At 45.6% G+C, this 26,901-nt stretch overlaps 2 protein-coding genes across 6 annotated transcripts; one reads left to right on the top strand and one right to left on the bottom strand.

The window, feature by feature from the left end:
• Positions 1 to 1,820: 1,820 nt before the first annotated feature.
• On the bottom strand, positions 1,821 to 5,431 carry ANAPC13 (anaphase promoting complex subunit 13). 2 transcript variants are annotated; one of them, XM_036388366.2, is made up of 3 exons: positions 5,342 to 5,431; positions 4,398 to 4,523; positions 1,821 to 2,274 (listed from the first exon to the last, which is right to left on the bottom strand). In XM_036388366.2, the coding sequence occupies exons 2-3, from the start codon at positions 4,494 to 4,496 to the stop codon at positions 2,149 to 2,151; spliced, it is 225 nt and encodes a 74-aa protein (XP_036244259.1). In that variant the 5' UTR covers positions 4,497 to 4,523; positions 5,342 to 5,431; the 3' UTR covers positions 1,821 to 2,148. The 2 variants fall into 2 exon arrangements, with proteins under 2 accessions (XP_036244259.1, XP_036244260.1); XM_036388367.2 differs by lacking the exon at positions 5,342 to 5,431 and adding an exon at positions 5,172 to 5,281.
• Positions 5,416 to 26,577, top strand: CEP63 (centrosomal protein 63). Of its 4 annotated transcripts, XM_036389144.2 has the most exons (16): positions 5,416 to 5,765; positions 8,064 to 8,131; positions 9,680 to 9,860; positions 11,041 to 11,136; positions 13,277 to 13,396; positions 14,223 to 14,336; positions 16,106 to 16,153; positions 16,692 to 16,925; positions 17,167 to 17,312; positions 18,023 to 18,157; positions 18,949 to 19,063; positions 20,923 to 21,120; positions 21,305 to 21,391; positions 22,922 to 23,121; positions 23,652 to 23,940; positions 26,060 to 26,577. In XM_036389144.2, exons 2-16 carry the CDS (start codon positions 8,088 to 8,090, stop codon positions 26,216 to 26,218), a joined length of 2,166 nt encoding a protein of 721 aa, XP_036245037.1. In that variant the 5' UTR covers positions 5,416 to 5,765; positions 8,064 to 8,087; the 3' UTR covers positions 26,219 to 26,577. The 4 variants fall into 4 exon arrangements, with proteins under 4 accessions (XP_036245037.1, XP_036245038.1, XP_036245036.1 ...); XM_036389145.2 differs by having other exon boundaries at positions 5,416 to 8,131; positions 18,970 to 19,063; XM_036389143.2 differs by having other exon boundaries at positions 5,416 to 8,131.
• Positions 26,578 to 26,901: the final 324 nt, after the last annotated feature.

Below are 26,901 nucleotides of genomic sequence, written 5' to 3'. Positions count from 1 at the left end.
ACCTGTTGAAACTAATGAAATTATTGCTTATTTGTCTTTTGCAAAGAATGTCAGGAAGATTGCAGATGGCACTGCAAGTCTGATAAGCATCTGGGTGGGGCCGGTGCTTGGTTTCACAGGGCCCTGCCTTTGGAGATTTCATGATGATCCCTAATATCTTCCATGTCCCTCCTGCTCTCCTGAATGCCATAGTCCAGAGTCCCTTCTACAAATCCTGTCACCACCTCAGGTAGGAGACAGGTGTACAGCACTGTGTTGTGACAAAGTACCACTTGGAGGTGTCTGGCTCTCCACTGGGCTCCCAAGCAACTGCAGTTTTGGATAACACTCATACAACTGGCATTCCCACATTTTCTCACAGACCTGCTGGAACCTCATAAATTCAGCTCTAATTCAAGTAAGGAAGGCTTTTTTTTTGCTGGATGGGAGGAAGGAGATTGCCAAGGAAAGACAACTATCAGGGGCAGGAAAGGAAATCTGAAATTGGAGCTGGAAGGTATAGTGGCAAAATTGGAAAATGAAGATGGTGGGGAGTTTGTAAAGGGATGAGAAGGGAGGGAGCAGGGATGGCTGCTGGATAGAAGTTGGGTGGTAGTTTTGCTTGGTGTTTTCTTAGCAAATTCTTCTAACATAGGCCAGGGAAAGGGAATGTGGGGTGGATTAGAAACACCTCATTAAGCCCAGGCTCTGCTTTCTTTCCCTTGGTGATGATCCAATGAGGAACTGAACTATAAGAGCTCCCAGTGGCATAGCTGGTTCTTTGGTCCATGCTGCACTTATTAAGCTTTTTGACTTTGCTAATTCTCAGGTTAATCCTTAACTCTTCCTGCTGTCTGCAGCTCCTTTTCCTTCAGACAAGTGTGTGCTGCTCCTGTGGTGCAGGCATGGATCACACTTGAGGCAGAGCATGTGTCTAGCGTGATTCTTTCACAAGAATCTTGAGCTCTTCAGCCTCAAGCAGCTCAGCAATCTGAGTCTCACTGAACATGTACCATGTTGATAATCACCCAGGCAAAAGTTGGGGCCTGTTATTTTGAAGATGATAAACTCTGAAAAAAGACACCAAATAACATTTGTGGATCTGGAAGCTCCAGGACAGTGCTTCTTCTGCTGCACTGACAAAAGAATATAATTTAAACATTGTTTTCCTTCCAGCTCCTTTCTCACCTCTACCAGTAATCCTAAACTCTGTCAAAATATTTTCCCTTAGCAAGAAGTTCTGCCAATGGTGAGACGGAATTGGTCCAACAGTGAAACATGAAGAACAGAAGGCTTTTACCTGTTGCAAAAGGCATCTGAGAATCAGAGATAAAATAAGGTCCTTGAGGGCCTTGCCTTTCATCTCAATACAAAAAGAGGTAACAATTTGTTGCCTGAAGCTAAGCCCTCCTCATTTCTTTTCCCCATCACTTTTTTTTAATTTTAATTTCCCATCTGAGGTTGCTCATCTGAGTGGCTTGCACGTCAAGAGGCCTACACTGGGACTGGCAGGTTCCTCCTTGGAACTCTCAACCAGCCCTTGGAACACCATGATTTTGAGTAACCACCATTTCAGCATAGATTAGACTGTCTGTTCACTGTACACATTGGCAAACATTCCCAGGATGTCAGCACTGGAAATGCTGTCCACCACCACCATCAGATCCTGAGAGCAGGAATTCAAGTGCTTACAGGTTCTGCTGACTAACCTTTCACACCTGCCCCACACATCCTGCCTCAGCCACACACTTGTTAAAGATGGCAACAACTCACAGCTATTTGGGTTTTGTACACTGAGCTCTAGACAATAATCCCACTGTGAGCTTTGAAATTAATTGCAATTTGAGACAGTAAAAACTTTTTAATCATGTGTAGAAAACATTTAAGATCAGAATTGGCACCAACTTAAGAACAAATTAACAGAAAACATGAAATAATGTTATAGGCATGGAACATTTTGCACTTGGCTCTGAGATGTCAGAGCCTCTGCTATTTCACATTCAAGAAAGAAGCATTTTAAACTCTTCATTGTGAGCAGAACCACTGTTGGAATCTGAAAGTTTCAGAAATGTTGTTTCTTTCTTAGGGCAGCTTATGACAGCAATGGTCAGCCAAAAAATATTTTTATGTTGCATTTATGCATCCACTGTATGAAATCCCTCTGATTCACTAATTTCCTGTGGGTGGAACGTTTTCATGGAGATACTGGAGAGCCAAATCTGTCCACTTCATTTCTTGCTCTTTCACAGACTCAGTGGTGCCACCGTTGTCTTGCTCTGGTTCAGGGAGCTCATTCTGAGAACAAAACACAAGTGGAATGGATTCCACATGTAATATACTTTCTGCAAGCAGCAGGTTGTTATGATTTGTATGGATAGATACAAAACCCCACAAATGAGACCAGAGGGTGTATCTGAACAATAAATATCATACATACTGATCCACTTAAAAATATTGCTGAGTCCCATCATGAACAGTATTCTTTTCATTTGAATGTGGTGCTTAATCTGAAAGGTAAATTGTTTTCAGGACCCTGGGGCCTTGCTATACACTCAGACTGCACACGCAGTGAGAGAGAATATACAGCAAATGCAAAGTAAGTAAATAACAGTACAATGCAATTATTCCATTGTTTGTTTGCAATGTGCTGCTTCTGCTGTTGCCAAGAATACAAATACTGCAGACAACTGGTTCTGTAAAATGTTATTTTCCTATGGCAGGTGAGAAGTCCTTCCTGTCTGCATGCTGGACTCAGGTGTAGCTGTGCTGGATCAACAGCAGAAGCCAGAACCTCCTGCCAGGTGTGCCACAGAGCTGCTCACAGCACAGTAGAGGGAAGGAAAGTTTAACTGAGATTTCATTTTCCTTCCTTTTATTGTTTGTTCTCTGTCTTGCTGTATTGGTGTAGTCACACTGAGTGTGTGCTATTCTGCCAGATACCATTTAGGCAGGAATTCAGAGTTCTAGATCTCTGGAAATGTCAGTATGAGCTAAATAAAATGTTTCAGCTTTGAAAACAATGAATGATTCGAACCCATTTGAGTTCCCAGAAATGTCTTGAGTGAGCACTGGAGCAGACTCTCAGGACAGGCTCAAATACCACTTTCACAGCTATTCTGGTTGCTCTTTTGCAACCAGAATAGCTTGCTTCTTTTTGTGAATCTATGCTGGTTTTTCTATGAGATCAGAACCAATCCCATCTCTGGGGATCTTCATATCACAGCCAGGCCTTTCTTTCTATTGGTAGTTGGTGAGGCTTGCTTCTCTGAGGCTGTTATCTGTATGTGACTGTAAGCCATCATGAGATGGCTCTAAGGGAACAAACAGTAATGTTTGGACTCAGGGTGAAGGCACTTGTCAACAAGGAACCCCTGTTTATGATACTCAGCTTGCCTAATAAAGGTTATCCCAAGCAAAGGAGAGTTTGGGCTCTTTTAGCTGAGAATTATGCTTCTGCAAGATGCTTCCCTCAAGCCCAAATCTTGGCAGGAAAATGTGTGCTGGACATATGGATTTTGAGTTGGGCAGCTGCTCCTTGCTCTCTCTGAAAAGCCAGTGGTGGCAGGGCTAAAGCTTGAACCATGTCACAGATTTGGAAATGTCTCTCTGCTGAAAGAAACCAGCACCCCACAATCTCCATGGCTGCTTTACCTGTGCTAGCTGGGGTAAAGCTGGTGTACCAGAGTGAAAAAGGGAAGGGAAAATGCTCAGCTACCTTTAACTTCCCTGGAAATTTCAAGATAGCCAAGGAAAGGTGTCAATGTGGGAGATCTGAAGTTTCAGCTCTGGACTCTGTGTGATCAGCAGTAGCTTTTCCCCTGCTGCCCCTCTCTAGCCTTGCAGTTGTACCCCGGATGAAAGGAGAGGTGCCATGCCTTGGGCACAGCACTGCAGGCAAGAGTCCTGCTGCACCTGCCATTCCTTCCCTGCTGTCCTGGAAGTGCCAACAACAACACTGTATCTGGCAAAGACTGCTTTGAAACATGTATGAAAATGTCTCAGCTTATTTTAATGGCATTGTAGGAAGTGGAAATAAAGTGTAACCAAGACTGGAACTGTCAGTGTGAGATTGATCCTCTGCTCTCCAACCAGGAAAGTACCTCAACACCAGGAACAAAAAAGGGATGTAGAGAGAAAGGATGATTCTACTTCTCCCTGATACCAAACCCAGGACAGTGCAATGGGAAGGGCACTACAGTTTTGAGAGGATTCAGGAACTGCTCAGGGGACAAGGGACAGAGGCATCCATGTCCTCATGCACTCAGGAATGACTGGCATAAAGGGCAAGAGGTAGTCAGATCCAGGAGCCTCTTGTACAAAGTAATTGCACCACAAGCAACACTCTGTGCCTTTTCTTGGAAGGGACTGTGATGAAAGCAGCAGCCTTAACTCAGATTGATAAGTAGCAATTCACCTACCAGAGGGATGGCCACGTCCTCGTAGGGCAATTTATCTTCCCTCCACGCATCATCGATCAGATCCAGGATCCTGCCATCCCTCTGCACCTCGCTGTCCATCGTCACAGCAGGGGAGAGCAGCTAAATCTGTGACACAAAGCAGATGCTGTTTTAACAACATCCCCAGCCAAGGAGCTGGAGTCTGGACTATGCTCCAGTTTTGATGCAATCCATATGAAGTTTAAACCTACAACGATACCTTGATTTCCCTAATCCACTCAAAAAGGGGTTATAACCACAGAGAACAACTTCATCTGAAAAGAACTCTATCAGAGTGAATTGCAGATTGATATGCATCAGAGATGAATTTATAAAACCATCTGGTTATTATTGATTATATTTATGTGTGTTTCTATCTACCGACTGACTTTTAGAAGTCTAATTTGAGTGAGTCTGAGCACCTAGAACTGCCCAAAACCCTTTGCTGACTGCTGGCTTACAGCCCCTGACCAGTGCCGTGCCTTACCGACTCCTTCACATGTCTGGGAGAGCCACAACAAAGGACTTCAAGGTACCCAAAATTCTTCCCCAACCTGAAGTCCAGGGAAACCGGTGAAACAGAAGCAAAACGAGACCTATCTTTCACTCCCAGCTCCTATAATTACTCCAGAGTGTTTCATTGTACTCTGCCCTCCTTGAAGGGCCACCCCAGTCCCTCGCCCCGCTGTCCCCCTGCGGGGCAGCAGCAGCAGGTAGCTCGATCCTGGCGGGTATGATGGGAGAAGTGACACTCGCCAGGCCTGGCACTCGCCGGCTGCCGGAGCCGCGATGGGGGCTGAGCGCATCCCAGCCGCGGCGCGCTGCGATCCCTGCCTCTCCCGGCCACCGCGGCTCCGTGACCGCCCGTGTCCCGCGGTGTCCCCCCGTGTCCCCCCGGCGTCCCCGCGCTCCCCTGCCCGCCCTACCCTGCCCATCTCCGGGGCCGGCGCTGCGCAGGCGCCGCCCCAGCGCATGCTCAACGCTGCCGCCGCGGGGCCGGGCCGTGCCCGCCGCCAGGGTGGGAAAGGCGGGAAGGAGGAAGGGAAGGAAGGAAGCAAGGAGGTCAGGCAGGAAGGAAGGAAACAAGCAAGGAAGGCAGGAGAGCGGTCGGCCAGCCAGCCAGAGCTGGGGTGTCGGGCAGCCCGGAGCGGAGCTTGGCCCGGGGGCTCGGGGCTGCTCCCCGGGGCGCGGCGCTGGAAGGGCCCCGGGCAGGTGGCGGGGCAGGCTCTGTAAGGGCTCGGCCGGGAGCGGCTCGGCTCGGCGGGAGTGGGGAATGCCTGCCGGAGGCAGCTCCGGGGCCTGGAGCGGGGAGCGCTGCCCGGGCACGCTGGCCCCGGCCCCTTCACAAACGTAAGCTGCACAGGGCAGGCTTGGGTTGGACATCAGGAAGAATTCCTTCGCCGAAGGGCTGATTGGATATTGGAAGGGCCTGCCCAGGGCGGCGGTGGTGGCGTCCCCATCCCTGGAGGTGTTTAGGGAAAGACTGGACGCGGCACTCAGTGCTCTGGACTGGGTGACAAAGTGGGGATGGGTCACAGATTAGACCTGATGGTCTCAGAGCACTTTTCCAAGCTCAGTGACTCTGGGATTCTCGCCCTGCGAGGGGTGGTTCGCTCCGGGCTCCAGCCGCAGGTGCCGTTCCTGCCGCTGGCGAGTGGAGCTCACCTGTGGTATTGCCTGTGGGAGGTTACTGCTCCTGTTGTGTTCATTGGAAGCATGCTTCCAGCACCGCTTGAAGATCGCATCTTTCTGTGTTTTTAAATGCGGACTAATCCCAGTCTTGTCTCATGGGCGCTATTCTTAAATCCCTCCTGCGTATTGTAAAGTTCTCTCCACTTAACTCTGCTACAATTCTGCCTTGAGCTGGGGTGTTAAACCTTGTTTATTTTTAAATGTGTTGTCTTGTTTTGAGCTTTTTTTTTTTTTTTTGGAAAAACTTCAATTTTTTTCACTTTCAATAAGTGACCAGCCAGCTCCCCTTGCTTCAGCTGTAGTTAATGAAGGAGATTGTTTCCTTGTTTCCTCTTGTGGGTCTTTACTCAGGTGCCTGTAACTTGCACATTGCAACTTGCAAACAGAAGAGGCCAAAATTTAATACTAAGTTAGCAAACCTTATGTAGCATAAAACTGGCTAGAAGTGTCTGAATTTAAGGCTTTTCCCCAAAATCTGGGTATGCCAGCAAAGTTAGCAAAGCTGGCAGGCTGTGAGAGTGGTAAGGCAGAGGCACAGAGCTGTCACTTCCATGGACGTGTCCAAGGCCAGGTTGGACAGGGCTTGGAGCAGCCTGGGATAGTGAAAGGTGCCCCTGCCCATGGCAGGGGTTTGGCATGAGATGGCTTTAAGATCCCTTCCAACCCAAACTGTTCTTGAATTCTATGCTGTCTGTCTCCTCATCTCTCTGCCCGCTGAAAATTGATTCTGTGTAGGTGTGATTAGAATGAAAGAGGAGAGCTGCTACTGTCTAATGTCTGCTGTTGCCACCTGGAGAGCTCTTGGAATGCTGTCAGCAGCTCAGGGGATCTGCTCATCTGCTCTCCTCAGCACCCTGCCCTCAGCAGAACCACCAAGTTGTTCTGCATACTGATTGAGTTTTGCTACGCACAAACAGGACCAAAGACAGACAAAACACTGTCAGAATAGGGATAGGATTTTCTTCTGTGCATTTTTTATATGCTTGTGGTTTAAAACACAGCTCCCAAGGACAGCTTTTAATCCCTAAATTGTGTTTTAAAGTGCTGTAGGAGCATGATAGAAGGTTCTTTGAGAAAGAGAGCTAAGCTGAGACTGCATTTGCTGTGACCTGCTCCCCTTTTGCTGATTGCTTAATAATGCCATATTAATCTGTAGAGGAAAGATGATGGAAGGATCCATCTTCAGTATTTGGAAAGTGTTTAGATTTTGGACACAGAAATTTGTGTTAATAGCTCTGGACAAGTTTAACCATTTTTGTGTTAAATGCAGTTTCATGAAGGAGGCATTGAAATAAATTCCCGCTTCATGGCAACTTCTAATTCCCCATTTTTGGTTTTAATGTAAACCCTTCTCACTTTCACCAAGATCTGAAATTTCTTTGAGTATGCATATGTTTGTTACTTAAAAGGTGTAATTTATAACTGAAGCAATGTACTGCTACTGTAAAGCTGTCCAACTTGTTTTCATAATTTAAGGCATAATTTGAGAGGAAATTTTAAGGAGTTTATGTTTTCTTAACACAACCGTATGAACAACCAGTGTGTTCTGAGGGTGGTGGTAACCTGCATGGTCTCTTTAACCTAGTCTGTAATAGAGGCCTGGAAAAGATGTAATTTATGGATGAATTCTTGCTGCTACTCTCTGGTGTTTTCCCTCTGAAGTGACAAACTTCCCTGCCAGAGGTGGATCTTGGGCTGGCCCCTTTGGAGCCCAGATGTTCCATGCTGGTGGTGCTGGTGCACTGGGTATATTTTTCTGGTAGAAAAATCTGTTTTCCTCTATTTGGCTGTAAGTTCATGAAGGTGCCATTGTTTTCCTCTCCTGTAACTGCATGCTCCTTGTATGTTTTTTGACTTCTTTGCTTTGTGGGCTTCCACTTTTCCTGCAGCTGGATGGAGAAGCAGCCTGGTTTGTGCATTGCCATGGGTGACCACTGCTTTCCTGTACTTCCCTAGAACTGAAGCCACCAGGATTCAGCGATGGAGGCTTTGCTGGAAGGAATGCAAAGAAGTGGGCGGGGAGGGTATGTATGCAACTGTACACAGCAGTCATTCCAAATGATTTAAGTATTAATCTTGCCTCTTACTCAGAATAAATCCTCTGGTGTAAGTGTGCAGTGGCCTTCAGCTGCTGCAGAAGTGAAGTCACTGGGGGAGCTGGCTCTGCACTAATCCCTGCTTATAGTCTTAATTGTCAGAATTTAGTTGCACATCTTCCTGAAACCTCAGTCTCTTTTTTCTCAGTTGTTGTAAACTATTCTTACTGTCCAACATCAGGAGCAGTTGTAAATAGGGTTGTGAATAAATATTTATTTTGTAACAGCCTTGCAAGGTTAATGAGATGTGACTTTGTTATCCGATTTCACTGAAAACATCTGATTATTTCCTGCTTGTGTTGAAACTGCAGAGTCCCACTCAGCTCTGAGTGAATCCTTAATGCTCTAAGGTGAGAGTCTCTAGACTTTTCAATCCCCGAGAGAGACTGTAGTGACAATAACAGAACAAAATGCTTTATGTGTTAAACAACCGTGAAGCAAAAGTCACTGGTGCCATTTTCCTAGTCATCCTTGAGAATGTGACACAAATTTATTTGATACTGTATCTTCTTTAGAGAGCTGGTGGCAGAAATCGAGTTTAGAATTTGCTACATATTAGCAGATGCTGTGAAGGAAATGTTCCTGCTCTGCATAATAGCTGCTAATTTTTGGTTAACTCACAGGACAGGGTGAACTTCAAATGTGACTGATTTTGGCTCCTTTAAGAAGTATTTCTTTTCCTATAGAAAAAGTGCCAAGTAATGAAGTGTGCATATGCCCTGGGGGATCAGAGAAATTTCCATCCCTTAACCTATTGATTTCCATTTCTTTTCAGTTCTTCCCTTTGACAGGCAAATTAAAGGGGTAGAGATCATTATGGAGTTCACCACCCTCTAGGGCTGTGTCTGGCAAACCTTAATACTGTCCCTGTCTTGGCAGCTGGGAAGTTTTAGAGGAGTTACTTGAATTGGCTTCAATAATTACTGCACCAAATTAGAAATCTGGGCATCGCTAGGGAGCTTGTGCTCCCCGATGGATTGTGAGGGTTTGATTCTTCATTATCATGTTGTCATCCAGCCCCCTCTGCTTCAGGGTTTGTCTGCATTTGTGATAAACTTCTGTTTTTGGGAGCTCATAGCTTGGCTGTGAGATTCCTCTGGTGACTGAAACCTGCTATAAAATGCCACTGCCTAGAGAGCAGTTAAGGCAATACAAAATATGAATTAAACACGCTTTGGTTTACTTACATAATGCCTAGTACCCGAGGCAAAAGGCTGAATGCCCAAGTGTGAGGTGATGTGGTTTAGTGGCATGGATGGTATTGGGTAAAATGTTGGACTTGATGATCTTGGAGATCTTTTCTGACCTTAATGATTCTGTGATTCTATTCTGTGCAAACTCATTTGAAGAGAGTTCAAAGCACTGAGTGTGCAGAGTTGGTGCCTTGGTGCCAGTCAGTTCTGCTGCCTTTGTTGGCTTGGGACACTGAATGTGTTGGGTGGGACCTGCTTTAACTCCAGGCTCTCTCCCCTCCAGTGGTGGGTTCTTGACCTCCTGTGAGGCCGAGCTGCAGGAGCTGATGAAACAGATAGACATCATGGTGGCTCACAAGAAATCTGAATGGGAAGGGCAGACACAGGCTTTGGAAACTTGTCTGAGTGCTCGGGAGCAGGAACTTTCCTCTGCCAAGGCAGCTCTGCAGGAAAAACAAAAGGAGGTACCTTGGTTTCATTACTATTTTTTGGTTGGAGTCGGCGGTATGTTTTACCTGTTAGAATCAGGAAATCAGGAATAGAATTTTTAAAGGACGTGTTGGAACAAGGTGTCTGGTTCATAACTCAATCCAGTTCAAGTGGTCTGCTCCTCTAGGGTTGGTGGAAGTCCACATATTGAACTGTTAGACTTATTAGAGAGAGCCCAGGGGCACTGGTTCTGGCTACAGCAGTAATGAACAGCCGAGCAACCTGCAGTCATTGGTAGAAAAAACCCATTTCCTACTATATAAACTACACCAAGACAACCATTTCCTCCTATGAACTACACCAAGATATTGCTGGGAAACTCTCCATGGGCTTTTTTACAGAGCTCTGGTTTTGTGATCTTTAAATGAAAGCCTGAGGGAAGTACAAAAAAATATTGGTGGAAAATTATTAGTAAGCAAAGTTTTTGTGCAGGATGTGGACCGTAAGGTGCAGTTGAGCCACAGGATTTTCATTTGCAAGAATGATGATTCTTATCATATAGATTATTGTTATTATTATCAATTATGTTTTCTCAAGACACTTGAAATGTCTCTTACCACCAAAAGCAAACATGGATTTCAAACTGAACTGTCAAGTATGTTTGAAGTCACTGCTAGAGTATATTCACACTTTTAGTTTAGTCATATGAATTTTCTGTGGGTTTTCTTTTAATTTTAATTTGTTGGCTTGTGACCACTCAGGTTGTGGTTGGGAAAAAGATGGGAGGAAAAAAAGAAAGGGAGAAAAATGAGTCACAGGAGCAGTTGAATCAGTGTCAGGGAAGTCTTTTCTATGTGTTTCAAAACCCCTTTTCTTACTTTTTCCTTGCTATTAGAATTCTCTCCTTTCTCTGAGCATAGTAAGATGATGACATGGCCAACTTTTCTCTTGGTAGATAGCTTGAAATCATAATGCATATTTGTGATGAGTTTATGAAAATACTGAATAGAAGTAGGCACAAGCCAAATACGTCAGCTTTGTCCCCAGGAGGGAAATCCAGAAACTGGGTCAAAACAAGACCACAACAGAAACAGCTGTGGGCCTAGCCTACCAAAGCCTCCATCTATTTCATAATGATGGGCTCCACTGAAATATCCATAAAGGCAATAAAGTCCCTTTCTGTTGTATTTATTTGCTTTTTATCCCTTTGTTCAGGTTGGCATGCTGCGTCGCCAGGTTGAGGATGTGGAAAAATCCAAGCAGGACATGGTTAGAGAGTATGAACAACAGCTGAAGAAATTTCAGGAGGAGGTGAGTTGCAAAAGGAGAAGTTTGGTTTCTAGTTCCCAGTTGATGATGGATCAATTACTTTGTGTCATTGTTTTTGTTTCAATGCTGTGGTTTTAAAACTGCCCACTCTGTTAGTGTTTGTGTGCTTAGCAAAAAGAGGATTGAGCATAGATTAAGTGACATTTGTATGGCTCAATTGGCCTGTTTTTTGTGATTTGGAGGAGGTTGGTGACAGACAGAGAACTGTTGGAGTAGAAACGTTTTCATATGTTGGACATCTGCAGAAGTTCACTGCAAGAATGTCCTGTGTTTGCCCATCCCACCTGTCACAGGGCTGGTTCTGGAGCTGCCACAGGTACAGGCAGCAGCAGTTTGCTCTTTCAGCACTTCTGAAATTCAAAAAGGATGGAGATGTAACTGGCTTGGCTAGTGTGAGATGAGGAAATAATGGTGGTGTGTAGTCTCATCTTTTTACCTTTGTTAACACTGATGACTTTAGCAGGGATTTTGTACTCTCAAGGAATATTAGTCTTAATACCTTTTATAAAAACCGAGTGTATGTAGAAAATGCTGTTTGATAGTAGTATCAGAGCTTCCATCTCAAAGCCTCTTGCTCAGTGCAAGGTGATACCTGTCCTGCAGGTGGTATAACAGCATTCCAGATTTATGCCTGAACTCCTTGCCTGTCTGCACTTGCCAGTAGCAGGGAGTGAACTGGCATGAGCAGCTCATAGAGCACTGACCTGTTTTCTCTGGAGGGCTGGGCCTAGTTCCTGCTCACTGTAAGCCATAAGTGAAATTAATTTGGTAGTCTCTGCTCTGATGACAGAAGGCATCTTTTCTCATTTAAAAACACCTCACTATTCCATATGACTAACAGGCCTCATTCGCTGGGTGTTCTCACTGGAATTGTGGATAAGCTGCAGAGCAAAGCTGAGGTACATTGGCAGATCAGCCTAAATTGCTATGGCTGAAATACAGCCTGTGTGTTTTGGCCTAAATTGCATTTTGTGGGTATTTTACCTACACAGTATTAATGCTGATGACATTGAGCTCCAATATTCCTCAGTCTTCTGTTTTTACTACTGTTTGGGGAAATTATTTCTGTCTCTGTTTACCACCATTTCCAGTGCAATTACAGGTACAGTGTCTAACTTACTGAGACTGTTGAAAGAATAAACCTCTTATCTCCTGATATGTTTGGCAAAAGATGTTGGTATTAACTCTAAGCCTGAACATCTGTCTGTTCCCACTGAACACACCAAACTACTGAAAGCATCAGGTCTCGAATCAGATATTTTTTCTTCTCATGGTCCTTTTGTTCATCCATGGGCTTAGCTTTGTCCATCAGTAAAACAGCAGTGATGGCTTTTCAAATTCATGTGGCTATTTGGAAGCCTTTTATTTAATAGTTAAATAGGGGGGAGCTCATCATATGAAAAATTTGCTGCTAGTTGCAAGTGATTATTTGCACGGAGGGTCATTTAAATGTCAAGAGTTTTTTCCTCATTCCCGCTTCTGATACAACTTCAGCATCCTAGCAGCAGGCGTAGGAGTGATATTTTCTGTTGGCATTCTCCACTCATTGTGAAATACGCAGTGTATCTAAGCAGAAAATGACAGATGAAGTGGTGTTGATATTATGGGTAATGGCAATTCTCAAACCTTCCTTCTGCCACTAAGCAGGAGAGTTCCAGTTCCCACCTGAGCTGCACAAGTGTATTTTGATCACACAAGATTTACCTGTGTGTGGTGTGGTGGGTGTGCTCCTGTGGGTGAGCAGATCAGCCACAGATGCTGCTGGCTCTTCCTGGGGCTGGGAACCACCTGTAGAGAGGGGGATGCTGTGTTCTTGCTGCATTGACAGCTGGCTGTAAACCTCCATCTGATCAATATTTCAGTCATGCTTTAATTATGGTACGAACAGAGCTTTAGTTAAAGCTGCTGATGTCATGACTTCAGTGGCATCTTGCTACTCTCATACAACTCGTGTGTTTTGCTGTGCTGTTGGAGTAAAAGACTCATTATCCAAATAGAAGCCTTCACTTGGGAGCTGTGTGGCCCTGATGAGGGCATTGTTTGTGTGAACCACTTTCAAAGGGCTGTTTAATTCTTGTCTTGAGGCCTTGAGCAAAGCTCTCTCTTGCACTGTATCCTGCAGTTGTCCCGGCTGAGGAGGAACTATGAGAAGCTGCAGAAGAAAAAAAGAAGCAGAGGAGAAGCTAACAAGGGACAAGAGGAGGACAAGTTTGAATTGAGCCGACTGACCAGGAAGCTGGAGGTATGTGGTGAAAAACCAAGTGCTGACCAGCTTGTATGTATTAACTGCCTTACTGGGCTTCACTGGTGACTGAACTGTCCACTAGGAAGTGCACAGTGACTCCTGCTTAAGGAGCACTGCCCATCCACTCTCCAGGTGCAGCTCTTCTCAACTGCATGTGTGATAAAGGCAGCTTCATGTGTTGGGGCCTCTGACTGCACTGCATAAACCTTAGTGCTGTTCTTACCCTTAGACTAAATAAAAGGAAGGAGGTACTGGAAGAGTAACTAATTATGTGAATGGAATGAATCCCAGTGTGGGGAGGTTGTATTCTCACTTCTTTGAGGAGGAGGGAGCTACATGTCAAACTTCTTCTCAACCCTGTCTCATCTTCTAATCTTTCTGCTCTGCTGAGCTCAACCCCACTCAGTTTTCTCCTCCTGAGAGATGTGGTAACAACACACATCTGACTGATGTAGTGCCCAATTTTTGGAGCAGAGATTAGCAGTCAAATTCTGTATTTAATTCTTGTCATCTTGGTGATTTCAATAGCAGCATGTTTTGGAAGCCAAAGCCAGTCTGAATTGTTAAACCCCTGACAGCAAAGCCATGAAATCAGCCATGAATGTTTTGGCACTTAACATTTGTGAGCTTTACCTTAGATGGGGAAGGAGTGCAGCGAGCATGGTGTGTGAGGGCTCTGCACTGCTGAGCTGCTGCATCAGGTGACTGCCTAATGGTTTCCCTGCTGGGGGAAAGGTGTGAGGATACGGTGGGGAGAGAAGCATACGTGGATGTGAACTGGAGGGGGATGTACTGCTCCAAGCCACCCCTGCTGTCCTTGCAGGAGTTCCGTCAGAAATCACTTGACTGGGAGAAGCAGCGCCTGCAGTACCAGCAGCAGGTGGCATCGCTGGAGGCGCAGCGCAAGGCTCTGGCAGAGCACTCCGAGCTCATGCAGGTACAATTAATGTGTGCTGGAAGTTTCTGCTTTGTTTGTGGCAGGGAGGGAGAGGCTAATGAAATCTCTCAGGCTCCTATCCAGTTCAGATTGCCATTGAAGTGACTTTTAATGTTCTGGCGAAATAAGGTTTGCTTGTACGAGTGCTGTATGGAAAAAAGGACTGGAGTCTGTTATCAGAGATTAGATAAACCTTGTGCAGCTCTCCCTGCCATCACTCTGGTGAGCAGAGAAGAGAGTAGGATGCAGATTTCCCTGAGAGGTAGAAACCACAGCATATGACACTTTAAAATATGTTACATCGTGCTGTCTACTTGAAAGCTGTGTACCTGCCAGCAGGTAGATATGTACCTTGTGGGTCCAGCTCAGAGGGTACTGTTGGAAAACAATCTTCCCCTGCAGCAGAGACTTCCATAAAATACTGAAGCAACAGCAGTTTTCAGCCCCCCACCCCTTGTTTTAGGTCTCTCAAAGGCAAGAAGTAGTGGGGCTGCTGTTCTGCAAAGCTGATGGCTCAGTGAATTAGTGGTGCTGCAGCAGAGCAAGATGAATTGACCTAGAGCACAGCTGTGAAGTCACACAGACACAATCACAGCAGACACTGATAAGAAGCTCTTGCTGGGGACTTTGCCTTAATGGGCTCCTGAGTTGCTCTTGAGTGGAAGCTCCTGCGAGGAGGGAGACTGTGATGACAGGATTGAAGCTGGCTCTGACAGGGGCTTTGTGAGAGGCTGACACCAGGAGATCTACAAATGCAGAGAGAGTCCTTGAGCAGAAGGTCTTGCTGCTCTGCTGTCTGTGTGTCGTTGATAGCTCAATTGTTTGGGAACAGATGTGTCCTTGGAGCTCAGGCTGGGACACTGGGGCACAGAGGAGCTTGTCTTACCGTGCAGCAGAAAACCAGGAGGCTGGGGAGGTTTTCCCAAAGCAGCATAAGTGCCTTAGGTGCACAGGTACTGTGAAGAGACTGCCTGAATCCTCAATTGCTTTGAAAAGCCCAGCATGGAAGTGCTAAATTTTTTGCCTTGGATGTTTCTGTACATTTTACATGCTTAGTTGTCTTTCTAGCACAAGGTCAAGCTGAGATCCATGACCATGGAGTACTTCCCCTCTCTCTCCTTTCATCTGGCTTCCCCTCAGCTCTTCCACAGCAGCTTAGGGAAGCCTGAATTTTCCCCAGTACAGACCACCTTCTGGAGCACCTGCAGCCTTTAAAGTCAGCCTTTCCTAAAAGCCTGGAATTCTCTGCTGGCCTGGATGTTGTGTGGCTGGAAACAAGAGACAGCTTAAATGTTTTCTTAATGCAGAAATAAATGTTCAGGCAGTCTGATACTCTGGCTTCTTGGGTGAAGAGAGGCTCTGCTCTAAACTCTTGGCCCTCTTGATTACCTTTTCTGTCATGACTATTTAAATAATAATAAAAGGCTGTAATCAAAACTATGCCATAGCCTTGCAAATGAGCAGTTCTTACAGTTTGTGTAAATCAAGCCATGTGATGCTTCTGAAGCTGGCAGGCGTTGCTACTCTTTGAAACTGGGAAGATAGGACTGCTCAAATATTTTGTTTGAGCCTTTAAAAATTCAAAGATTTTATACAATAAGGGACTACATGAATGTTCCTAGAAGCTTATGTGAGAGCTGGCTTGTTAAATTTCACCAGCTAGCTGTGTGTAAAGAAATGCTATGAAATAAAGTATTGTGCCTATAAATTATAGAGCAGATATTGTCTGCTACTCATAAATTCCTTGTAACTTTTTTGTCTGCCATTAGAACACTGAAAAATTCAAAGTGAGCACTCCCCCAAGCTGCTGGAACCAGGTATTTACTGCAGAGAGCAAAGCAAATTGGCTGTTACAACTGGCTTGTTTTGGGGCTGTTTGGTGGTTGTGGCTTTGCAATTGTGCACCCTGAGCTGCTTTCTGTCCTGGTGTGGAATTAATGGTTGGGTAATCTCTGCCCTGTTTGGTTTACAAACTTTCTTACCTGCAGCTATTAGTCCTGGTCTAGCCTTGAGCTCATGAGCAAAATAATAGCAGGAGGCTTTGTTCTTAGACAAATCATACTTGGGCAGCTGGAGGGATTTGAGATTCTCATTTTCCAGATTTTCTTTGAACTGCTTTTGGAATCAAATGTCTCCCCCTTTTTTCATTTTAATTTTTACTTATTCTATTTGCCTTGGGAAGTTTTATCCATCATGTAACTCTGGAACAATACTGTCCCTAAGTCCCTGGAAGGTATTGTTGAGAATGAGAATGTGGCTCATTGGACTAAGAAATCAGTAGCTGTGTTGGAATGTCTCTTTGGTAGAACTTTGGTGGTTTTGCAGTTTAGCTCTAGCAGGTGCTTGCTGTTGCAGACCCAGCTGGCCAGTCGGAAGCAGATGCTGGACTCGGTGGAGCTGGCAAACCGCTCGGAAATCCAGCACTTGAGCAGCAGGCTGGAGAGGGCCAAGGACACCATCAGTGCCAATGAGCTGGAGGTGGAGAGGCTCAGCATGAGGGTGGATGACCTCAGTGAGGACAATCGCATCATTCTGGAAGATCAGCGCAGAGTTCAAGAGGAATTAAGACAGTCCAAGACAATGTTAGAGGTCAGTGGAGGAACTCTTAAGAAACCGGGTCTGAAGTGTGGGAAGGCTTTTCATCCTGGAGTTTTTGTCTCTTTCTAGAGCCTTTGTAAAGGTCCTGATTAGCATCAAAATTGACTTTATAGGCATGTGCTGCTCTGCAGTATTTCAAAGGGTCCTAAAAAATCTGATCAACCTCTTGTCACATTGCAACTAACTGGTTTGGTCCATCTTGCAGCAGTCATTCCTTCTGCCTCCTGTGCAGGTGCTGCAGGATGAGAAGATGGAACTGAGAGCCACCTTGCAGTCTCAAGAAGATTTCATTAGCAGCTCGAAACTGCACCAGGAACAGTTACAGAAACAGCTGGACAGGATGACTGAAACTCTTCACACAAAAGAACTCCTCATCAGGTAGCATCTGTGCCTTGCTGGTACTTTGGCTCTTCAATCCAGATCTATGTTCCAGGTTTCTCACTGAGGACAGTAACAGCATTTTCATGCAGCTGGATCTGTATTGGTTGTATTTAACATAGTGCACTGCAGTTTATCACAAGCACTGTGCTGCCTTGCAGCATTTTTCAATTTGCATTGCTTTTGGAATTAGCAGATAATCAGTGAAGGGTATGGAGGGAATCCACTTTTCTCAGCTGGGTTTCTGGAGGCAGTGCAGGGCTTTTGAGGATGTTTCTCCCAGGCATTTTCAGCCAAGTGCTGGAGGCCTTTCAGGGTTTGATAACATGCTTATTAACCTAGGTGAAAGTTCTCACTGGTTGGGGCTTGGTGATGTAACTACATCTGTGACAAAATCATGTTGGCCTTCTGCCCTGGCAATGTGCAGAGGCTGTTGGGTTCTGGTGGCTGTGGCAGAAGGTTTGGGTGTTGGTCACCTACCAGTCTCTGACAGGGAGGCCAACATCAAAATAAAATGTAGTCTTTTCCACTCAGCCTTAACTCAAGCAGGGGCTGTCACCCAGCTGCTGTGTTTGCTTACTCACACTGGTCACCTGCTTTTCAGTGCTGTGTATTTTTCAGAGAACTCCAGAAAAACAGCAGTTATGTTCCCTGTACCAGTGAACTCAGACATGTTTCTGTGCTGGATTAAAGCTGCTGTTTCTGTGTAGGGCCTTGGAGGAGCGCTTGCAAGGGAAGCCATTGTCCTCTGCAGGGCTGGAGCTGGAGCAGGTGCTGCTGCAGCTGGGTGTTGCCCAGAAGAAGGAACAGCACTTGCAGTCAGAGGTGACTCGTCTTGAGAACAGGTAACCCTCTGCTTGCTCCCTCTGCAAGTGCAAGTGGTTCTGGATAATAACACAGCACCTAATTGTGTTCATCAAGTTAACCAGTGATTTTTATAGGCTTGTTTTAAATATCAAAGGGCCAAAGAAATCAAGTACTATTCATTTTGCAGGGTAATAGTGACTGCTTTGCTAATTGATTGGCTGCCTCTCTCTGCACATGGTGGGTGCTCTCAGGGTTCCAGCTTGCTTAGGCTGGGCACCTTCACTCACAGTAGGCTAAGGAGTCTTTGTTAGGCAGCTGGTAAGAGCCAGATCTGGACCTTCCTGTGAAGTGAGGATTATAAACGAATCTCTCCAGAGAGACTGGGGACTCCCTGTCTCTAGAGGTGTTCAAGACCAGGCTGGATGGGAGTTGAGGCAACCTGGTCCAGTTGAAGGTGTCCCTGCCCATGGCAGGGGGTGGAACAAATGGTATGGGGTAGAGCTTTAGGGTCCCTCCTAACCCAAAGCATTTTGTGATTCTATGATTCCGCTCCAAGTTTGTGGTTTTCAGACTTGTGTTTACATATAAATTTTGTAATCTTAGTTTGTAAATAAACAAGTAAGAAACAGCTGTTATCTGTTAGATGAGCTTCCTGATCTCTTGTGAAATCATTTTGGAAAACAAACCCAGAGGACTGGTAAGGAACTTGTAGGCTGAGTTCAGTTTCTGTTGTAATGGACATAAAGGACTGCCTGAAAGATCAAAGTTTCTCTGACCATTTCCTCCTCCTTGGGTTATTCTAATCTATACTTTTGCATTTGGCACTCAGCCTGGTGTCTTCAAATGCCAGGTGTGTGCAGCTGAGTGAGGAGCTGGGTGAGAATATCAAAGAGCTGCAGTCCCTGGAAGAAGACCAGACTGAGTCAAGGGCAGAGATTAAAAAGGTAACTTGGCTTTGTTCCTGGGGAGTGGGATGGCACTGGTGGGGTGAGCTGATCCCTGTGTGCCAGTGCCTCAGCAGTGGCACCAGGGCAGGGCTGCTGGCAGGCAGGGATCTGCTGCAGGTAAGGAATCCACCTGGCAGAGGAAGGGTTGAGAGGACACCTGTTTGCAGGTGTCTGAACCTGGCTTTGTGAGCATCTCCTGGGCCTCCCCCAGTACTTCTGTACACTGTAGAGATATTTGAATTACTGCTGGAGGGGCAAATATGCAAAGAAATGAGGGTCTGGAATCCTGAGTTTAAGCCTAATATAGGGTGAAGAGCGGAGAAGGAGTGAGTTTGCTGTAATATGTCCTGTCACACTTGAGGCAGGACTTCAAATGTGTCCTGGTCCCTGTGTGAATAAGGGAGTGTGTTTCAGGCTGGATAGCTGGGCATGAGGGCAGGGGCTGGGAGGAATGGAGCAGCTCACCTGCCATGAGGGGCTCACCCCAGAGCTCTGAGCACCCAAGGGGGCAGGCCCTCCACTCACTTGGCTCTTCATAATGGTCTGCATCAGCTCATGTGAGAGCTTTCACTGGAGCCTGGTAGAGTGGAAGCCTCATTGAACCTGAGTGAAAAACCTCACTTGTGTGGAAATCCTTCATCCTTTATTCTGAACATACAGAGGTGCAGATCTTGCCAGAGATGTGTGCTTGGTTACACATCTAAACAGCCACACAGTAAATGAATCTCCCACAGGCTGCTGGGGAGGAGGGAGAGATTTATGAAGGCTGTTTCTGTTTTATATACTTGGGAGGCATTGAGGTGACATGGAGATAAATCACCATGTGAACAGTATTTACATGGGTAGGCAGAGATCATCTGGTTCAATTTTCTAAAATGCTTGTAATTCTCAGAAAAATCCTGTGTGTTTGGGTGGTTTATATTTCTGACTAATGGAATGGAGTCCTCGGGAAGGAATTATGCTGCTGTTGGTCTGTCGTGCCACCGAATAAATATAAAGTGTGCCTACCAGTATATTGTATGTGGTGCAGGTCTGCCACCTCAAAATGCATTGAATAAACCAAGATAAGGTATGGAAAAAGATGACCATAAAGGATGGAGTCGTTTTTATACAAACAACAGCTGAATGGAATAGGACTTAGCAAACTGGAAAAGAGATAAATGAGATTGAATGGACAGAAAATAAAATCATGCCTGTCATGTGGAAAGTAAATAGGGAATGATTATTCTCTCATCATACAGGGCCTAGTGGTCATCACACAGAGTTATGAAAACAAAGAGATGTATTTTTACCCTGTGCATAGCTGGCTGGTGGAAGCTTGCCATGGGAAGCTTTAGTTGCTACGAGCTAACATTGATTCAACTCTAATATTGATTCAAAAGACTTAGGGCAAATTAATTCCTGGAAGAAAAAGCCAGCTCGAGCTATTTAAAGTTACCATCTTTAAATGGTATCTTCAAATACCTCAGGAAGGCAGAGTGGCAAATTGCAGGGTTATATTTTGCAAGAGTTACTGTGCTTCCCCAGTCACAGTGAACCTTTGGCTCTCTGGCTTTGCCTACAGAGGTTGAATGATGAGCTGAAGAGGCTGTTGGTTTGATAAATTGTGGGTTTTATCAAGTACCTCATGGCATGAAACTTCTTTCCAGTTGGCAGTGTGTGGTGTGGGTAGGGATTGGGATGAGGTGGCTTTCAATCAGGAAGGACAAGCACGTGAGCACGTGCAGAGGGTTTGTTACATGGAGCTTTTTGTTTTCCAGGACTGAGATTTCACATTCCCATGTGCAATACTTTTGCTTTTTTAGCTGAAACATGTTTTAAAAGCTCATGGGTGATATGTGCATGTCTTCCTCCAGCTCAAAGACCAGCTCTCTCAGGCTGAACAAATGCACAGCAGTGAGCTGGAGGGGATGAAAAGGGAGATCTCCAGGCTGACCCAGGAGCTGCAGCAGCGGGACATCACCATTGCATCAGCAAGTGGCTCCACCTCAAACCTGGAGCAGCAGCTCAGAGCAGAGATTGAAAGAGCAGAGAGGAAAGCAGTGGAGCACAGGGTAAAAAAAGGCACAAGATTCTTATGCTATCTGTTTAAGGGATCTGAAGGCTTGGAACACCATCCTGGTTTTTAGCTACATTAGTAGTTTCCTTCTATCTTTAGCCTCTGTACAAAAGCTGAGGGTGTTGTGGGCCTGCATTGTGTTCTTTTTCTGAGCTTGTTGGTTGCCTTTGTCTCCTCAGGTAATTCTGGTCCAGCTGGAAACCTTGAGGCTGGAAAACCGTCATCTCTCAGAGATTTTGGAAAAAACAGAGTGTGGTAAGCTGAAGGTATGAAGATATTGAGGACCAGGAGCTGGGAATGGGCTAGCCTTGTGTACCTGCCTGGGAATAGTCAGAGTCTTTGCCTAGGCCTCTCAAAATGGGGAATAGAGCTCAGTGAGCTTTAAACCCAAGCAAAAGAGGCAATTTGAGAGGAAATAAGGTGCAGAAATATCAAGCATTTGTCCAGTCAGAGACTGGTGAAGAGAACTGCAGAAGCAACCACAATTTCCATGTCTTCTCCATGGGCTTTAGCCCACGATTTTTAGTACATTTAATTACACTTCCATTTTAAGCCAGTTTACCTCAAACCTTTGATTCTCAACCTGTGATGTCCTTTTGACCTGTCTGAGAGATGTAACTGCTCTGGCCCTTGAAATGCCTGGGGTGAGAGGATGTTCTCCCCTGGTGAGGAGCCATTCAGCAGGGCTCTCCTTTGCTCTCCATGAGTGGGATGCAGACTGGGAATATGGGCTGGATGTGTTGGGGCAGTGTTCTTGGAAGGGGCCCTCTGGTGGGCTCCTGCAGCTGAACAAAACCTCCAAAACTCCTGAGGCAGAGGGGAGAAGAGGAGCCTGCATGGCAGAGGTACAGCTTTGGCAGAAATAAGAAGTTGACTCATTTTGTGAAGGAATGGCAGGTTTGCAAGTTCTATCTCAACTTAAGCAGAATGGCTGCTTCCCTGTAGGGGGCAAGGGCTGGATTCAGACAGCTGAGAACCTCATGAGAGTATGTCAGAGCTTTTATCCTGTTAGATCTGTGGGAAGGAAATACTCACCTCTTAGTATTAGTTTGGGTGATTGTCAAATGTGCCAAGTTCCTGGCAAAGTGCTGAACAGAAGCTTGTGGCTGGTGAGATGGATTAAAAGCACAGCTTTCTGGAGGGCTGGTTTGAAACTGAAATAACTTAAGGCCCATTACTTTCTGCTTGAAAAGTGCCTGGTGGCTTTTGCGTGTGTGAATTCCCAAAAATGTGCCAGCAGTGTGAAAAGCAGGAAATCTTCCTTAAAAAAAAGCCCCACAGCCCCAAGGCACAGGAGCTGGATCTTGGCCTGGCAGTCCTAATGCACATTTGGGAAAGCCTTAGATACTGAGCTGATGAGAATTAATTAAGCATCTAAATTTAATAGAATTGGCAAAAAGCAAGTGGGAATGTCACAGGGGTAGAAGCAGTGGAAATTATACTCACCTGGCCTAGTAAACAGAAGATGATGGGAAGAAGCAAGTTGTTCAGAGGTTCAGAAAGGCCAGAGGCAGGTACATCTGAACTATCCTAGGTCTATGTTTTCCTGTTTTAAAAGGAATCCAGTGGTGAGAGAGACTGACCATCCCAAGCAGATAAGCACAGTGAGTCTGGATGCAGGCCCAGTAAGGCATATATATAATTAATTTTCTCCTAGGAAAGTCTTGAAGGTTTTGCCAGTCAAAATGAGGTTAGGGGATATGCCTTAAACAATCTCTTGCTGGCCTTTGCTCTGGATGTGACTGTGGTGTCTTGCAAACCAGAACTTCTGACTTCTGTCCTTCTTTGTCTGTTAGGGGGGTGATGGCACCCTGAGAGCCCTCAGGGAGGACTACACTGCTGAGCTCCAGAAATTAATAGCTGAGAACCAGCAGCTGCGGAAGGACCTCGCAGAGACCAGGGCGAAACTGGGGGTCACTGCACAGGTGTGCCCAGGTGAACCTGAGGGCATGGCTCAGCAGGGGCAAGGCAGAGAGCCCAGGGATGTACAGCACAGGTGAGTGACCCCAGGGATGCTGCTTCCTCAGGGGGAAGGAGAGCAGGGGATGTGTGGGGTTTAATGGCATGCTGGGTGTCTCTCCAGTGCATCGTGTGTCTGGGAGAACACAAGGACTGGTTGGGAATCTGCCTTTATGCCTTAAGCAGTGCAGTAGCTTTGAGTCCCAGCTGGTTTGTGTTCTGCAGAGCCAGCACTGTTTGTCTTTTGTCTGCCTTTGCTTCTCTCTGGAGCAGCAGTCTCTGCTGTTTTTGGTGACAGGATTAGATGTGGCCCAGGCAGCTGTGTTCCTTTCTGTTGCTCTGCTAGGATGTGCAGGCTGTGGGTTTTGGTATCTACAGTAGCAGAAGAGAGAGAGAGAGAATTCCACGGGGACTGACTGAATGTGTGTCTGGAAGTGCTATGGAAACAAGTTTGGATTGCCAGGGCTGTTAGTAACGTTTATGTTAATTGTTGCTTCTGTGTGAGTTTTTGCTGGAGTTCAGCTGCTAAGAGACAAACTCAGTTCTGTGCTCAAACCTGCCTTCCAGGGAAGCACAGCACGAGCAGGATGAACACGCAGGGAGCACACATCTCCAGCCTGACAGGACTGCTCAGCATCATCACAGGCACTCCCAAAGGTGTGAGGCTGCTGAAACAGGAGCTGTGACCCCCGAGATGGGTGAGCCACCCTCCCAGAGCAGCAGCAAGAACTGCAAGGAGTCATGTGCCTGGCTGGGAATGGAGTCTGTGCTTCACGTGGTGCATGAAAACAAAGATTTTGCAGAGGAAGCATCTAAGCAGCCTGCCTTAAATCATCACAGAGAATCTGTGGTTTTGGTAAGCAGTTGTAAAGGAGCTACTTGCTGCTCAACAGCTGAAAATAGAGCTGGGTTCTTATCTGGCAAAAAGGGACAGGCATTGGAATGCATGACCTAACTGCATGTTGTGTGTGATCCTCTAAGTAAATCAAATGTTAAACAGGGAAGGAAAGCCACTGCTGAATGGTTAAGACTTGGCCAGGAGGTTCCATATAGAGGCTCTTCAGAGCTCCTTGGAGAGGAGCTTTGTGTTTGTGTGCTCGCTCAGTTAATTCCAGGAGCTCATGGTGCTGTACCTCAGTGTGTACCAGGACCTGCTTGTGTCCCCTCAGAATTCTGCTTCAGCTTTTGGCTTGGGTCTGTAGTAGAGGCTCAGAGTGGATGTGGAGTGCTGAGTATGTCAGTATTTCACAGTCTCTGGGTGGCTGGTTGCTGCACATCTGTAAAGCACAGGGTGAGTTTTACCCCTTTTCAAACAGGCTGCAGCAGTCAGCACACTGAACTTAAAGCTGCTTATGCTTACAGATGACAAAGCCTGAAATCCCTGCTTCACTGCACAAGGGGAGCCTGCTCTTTCTCCCAGTTGCTGATGGTACTTTTTTCATCAGGAGCAGTGTTAGCACTTTCTCTGTCCTAACTCAGCTCAGTTGCTGAAGCACTTGACCAAGATATAGAAAATTTGCACTGAATCAATTCTTCCTGTCATGTTTAGGGAGGGGAGAATGCTGAGCACTGGTCCTTGTTCCAGATGTGTTGCCCTAGCAGTGTTCAGAGCAGTTTCTCCTCTGTTTTTGCTTTGGTAGCAGTGACAACTATTAAACTATTAGCTATCTTTTTATAGTCCAGAGAAGAGGCTCAAAGGCTAATGCACAGATAAGTTGAGGCTTGTCATGTCTTTGATGAAGTTTATGACCAAGAACAGGTCTTGATTTTTCAAGACTAAAATAGCTTGTGCACATACCCAGAAAACAGTGTTGGGAAATTAGGGAACTGCAGTATTGTAAATGAAAACTCTTCAGGTTGCAAGATTGGACCCAAAGTGTGAACAGTTTCACTTCGGGGTCTGAGAAGCTCTAGGGCTTGATGTTTAATAGAAGAGAATGGGCTGCTTTTTATTCTGAGAGGTAGAAATAAGATTTCTAAGGAAATGCAGATATTTCTCCGGGTGTTGACTGGGTCAGGCTCCCTCTGGCTCAGTGTCTTTAAATCAATTCCTTTAGCACTGAGAGAACAGAACTCTCATCAGTAGGCAGTAGTGGGGTGCGAGAGATTTGCTTGTTGTCTGTAGCCTTTTCTGTTTCCCTTTGTTCCTGGTTGTTGACAGGACCTGAAAACCACAAGACTCCAGGATTTGGAAATAACCAGTTATTTTCTCTTGCCAAGACACTGAGACAACTTGTCTGTAATGGAAAGCAGCCCCTTAGTAACCTTAATATTTCACGTGCCAGCCCCTGTGCACGAGGCTTCTCTTCATCAACTTGTACATTAAGCCTGGTTTACAGTGTTGTTTTTGTAAGTTAATAACTTGTGGGTAAGTGATGTGAGGAGCAGGAATAGTTGTTGACTGTAAAGGAAAGAATCTGGAGTAGTTTGTTGGCCATTGCTGGCTGGACTGAAGTGCTGTTCTGTGAGCTGCAATGGGAGTTTGGCCTGTACTTGCCTGTGGGATTGTACCAGGAGCCTGTTACTTTGGGGAAGAAGAGGAGGTGTATGAAAGAAAGCAGAGATATTCCCAGTCTGGAATATGTGGTAGAAAAAACCGTCTGGCAGTGTTTTCCCTTTTCTGAACCCAAACTCTGAGGTGCTCCCATTCACTGGGATTTTTATGGAAACAAGGAGCAGGATGATATTGCACCAACACCCAGGGCAAACTCCTTGATATTCTAGAGTGACCTTCTCTAGTTGTGATGTTTTAGTAGTGATTTTTTTGCGGTCTTGGCTTCGTGCAGCAATCATTGCTGGCTGTTGGGAGGGATGTGATCTGTGATACAAATGGAGATCTGAGTGCTTAGTCTGGCCACTTAGATGGAAATGAGCCCTCTAGGAGCCTGTTCAGTGGTGTGGTTTGCAGATCAGTGGTGTTTCTGGCCAAAACTTGGAATGAAGGAATGCCTGATAATCCCTTTGTTTCCCTTTAGTGCCCCTTGCCTACAGCTTCTGTGGGATCCATTGCTGCACGATACCTGGAAGATGAAGAAGTGAGATCCCAGCACATCCTGGAGTGCCTAAATGCTCACATTGAGGAACTGAAAAAAGAGAGTGCAAAGATAGTGAGACGATTTGAACACCAGGAATAATGTTCCTTGTGGAATTGGAATGCTGGTTTCCTTATGTGCTTCCAAACTGTGACTGGGAAGGTGCCTGTATCCAGCTGGGCTTGGAGCTTGAGTGAGAGGCCATGTGTCCCACTTGGAGCTGAGTCAGCAGGAGGGAGTTGAGGAAAAGGAACTCGTGTCTACATGCTTGCTCTGATGAGGGGTGTTACACCACAAACATTTTAGTCAGCTTGCCATAGGTCAGAGACCTGCATCACAGCTATTGTGCTCACTCACAAAGTTGAGGGTATTTTTTAAAAGCAAAACATTTCCTAGTTTTTATGTATTTAAAGTATATTTTATACGTGTAAAAGCATTGAAATAAATCAGAATGGCGAACACCTCTTTTCTTGTTTATACAAATACACAAAGTGACTCTTGTGCTTTATATTCCCTTCTCATCAGGAACTTGGATCAACACCTTTTCCATCACAGCATAGCTATGCTCTTCAAGGAACAGGGAATAAAATTCCTCTTTCCTTTAGGCTGTCTGCATTTTTTCCAGTTAATTTGCCCTTAGTGTAATTTCTTAATATTTCCTGGTTCTTGTAGCTTCTGCCCTTTCCAATTTGTGTAGTATCTGGTGTCTTTATTTTGCTGTACAGGGTGCTTGAAGTACTGCAGGATAGCTGAGGAATGAGTGGCTGAATTCTGGATGTGGCTCT

The sequence above is a fragment of the Molothrus ater genome, chromosome 10 (assembly GCF_012460135.2).
Source record: "Molothrus ater isolate BHLD 08-10-18 breed brown headed cowbird chromosome 10, BPBGC_Mater_1.1, whole genome shotgun sequence".
Taxonomy (NCBI): Eukaryota; Metazoa; Chordata; class Aves; order Passeriformes; family Icteridae; genus Molothrus; species Molothrus ater.
The sequence above is the reverse complement of the archived record's forward strand: the minus strand, read 5'-3'. Positions and strand labels throughout refer to the sequence as shown.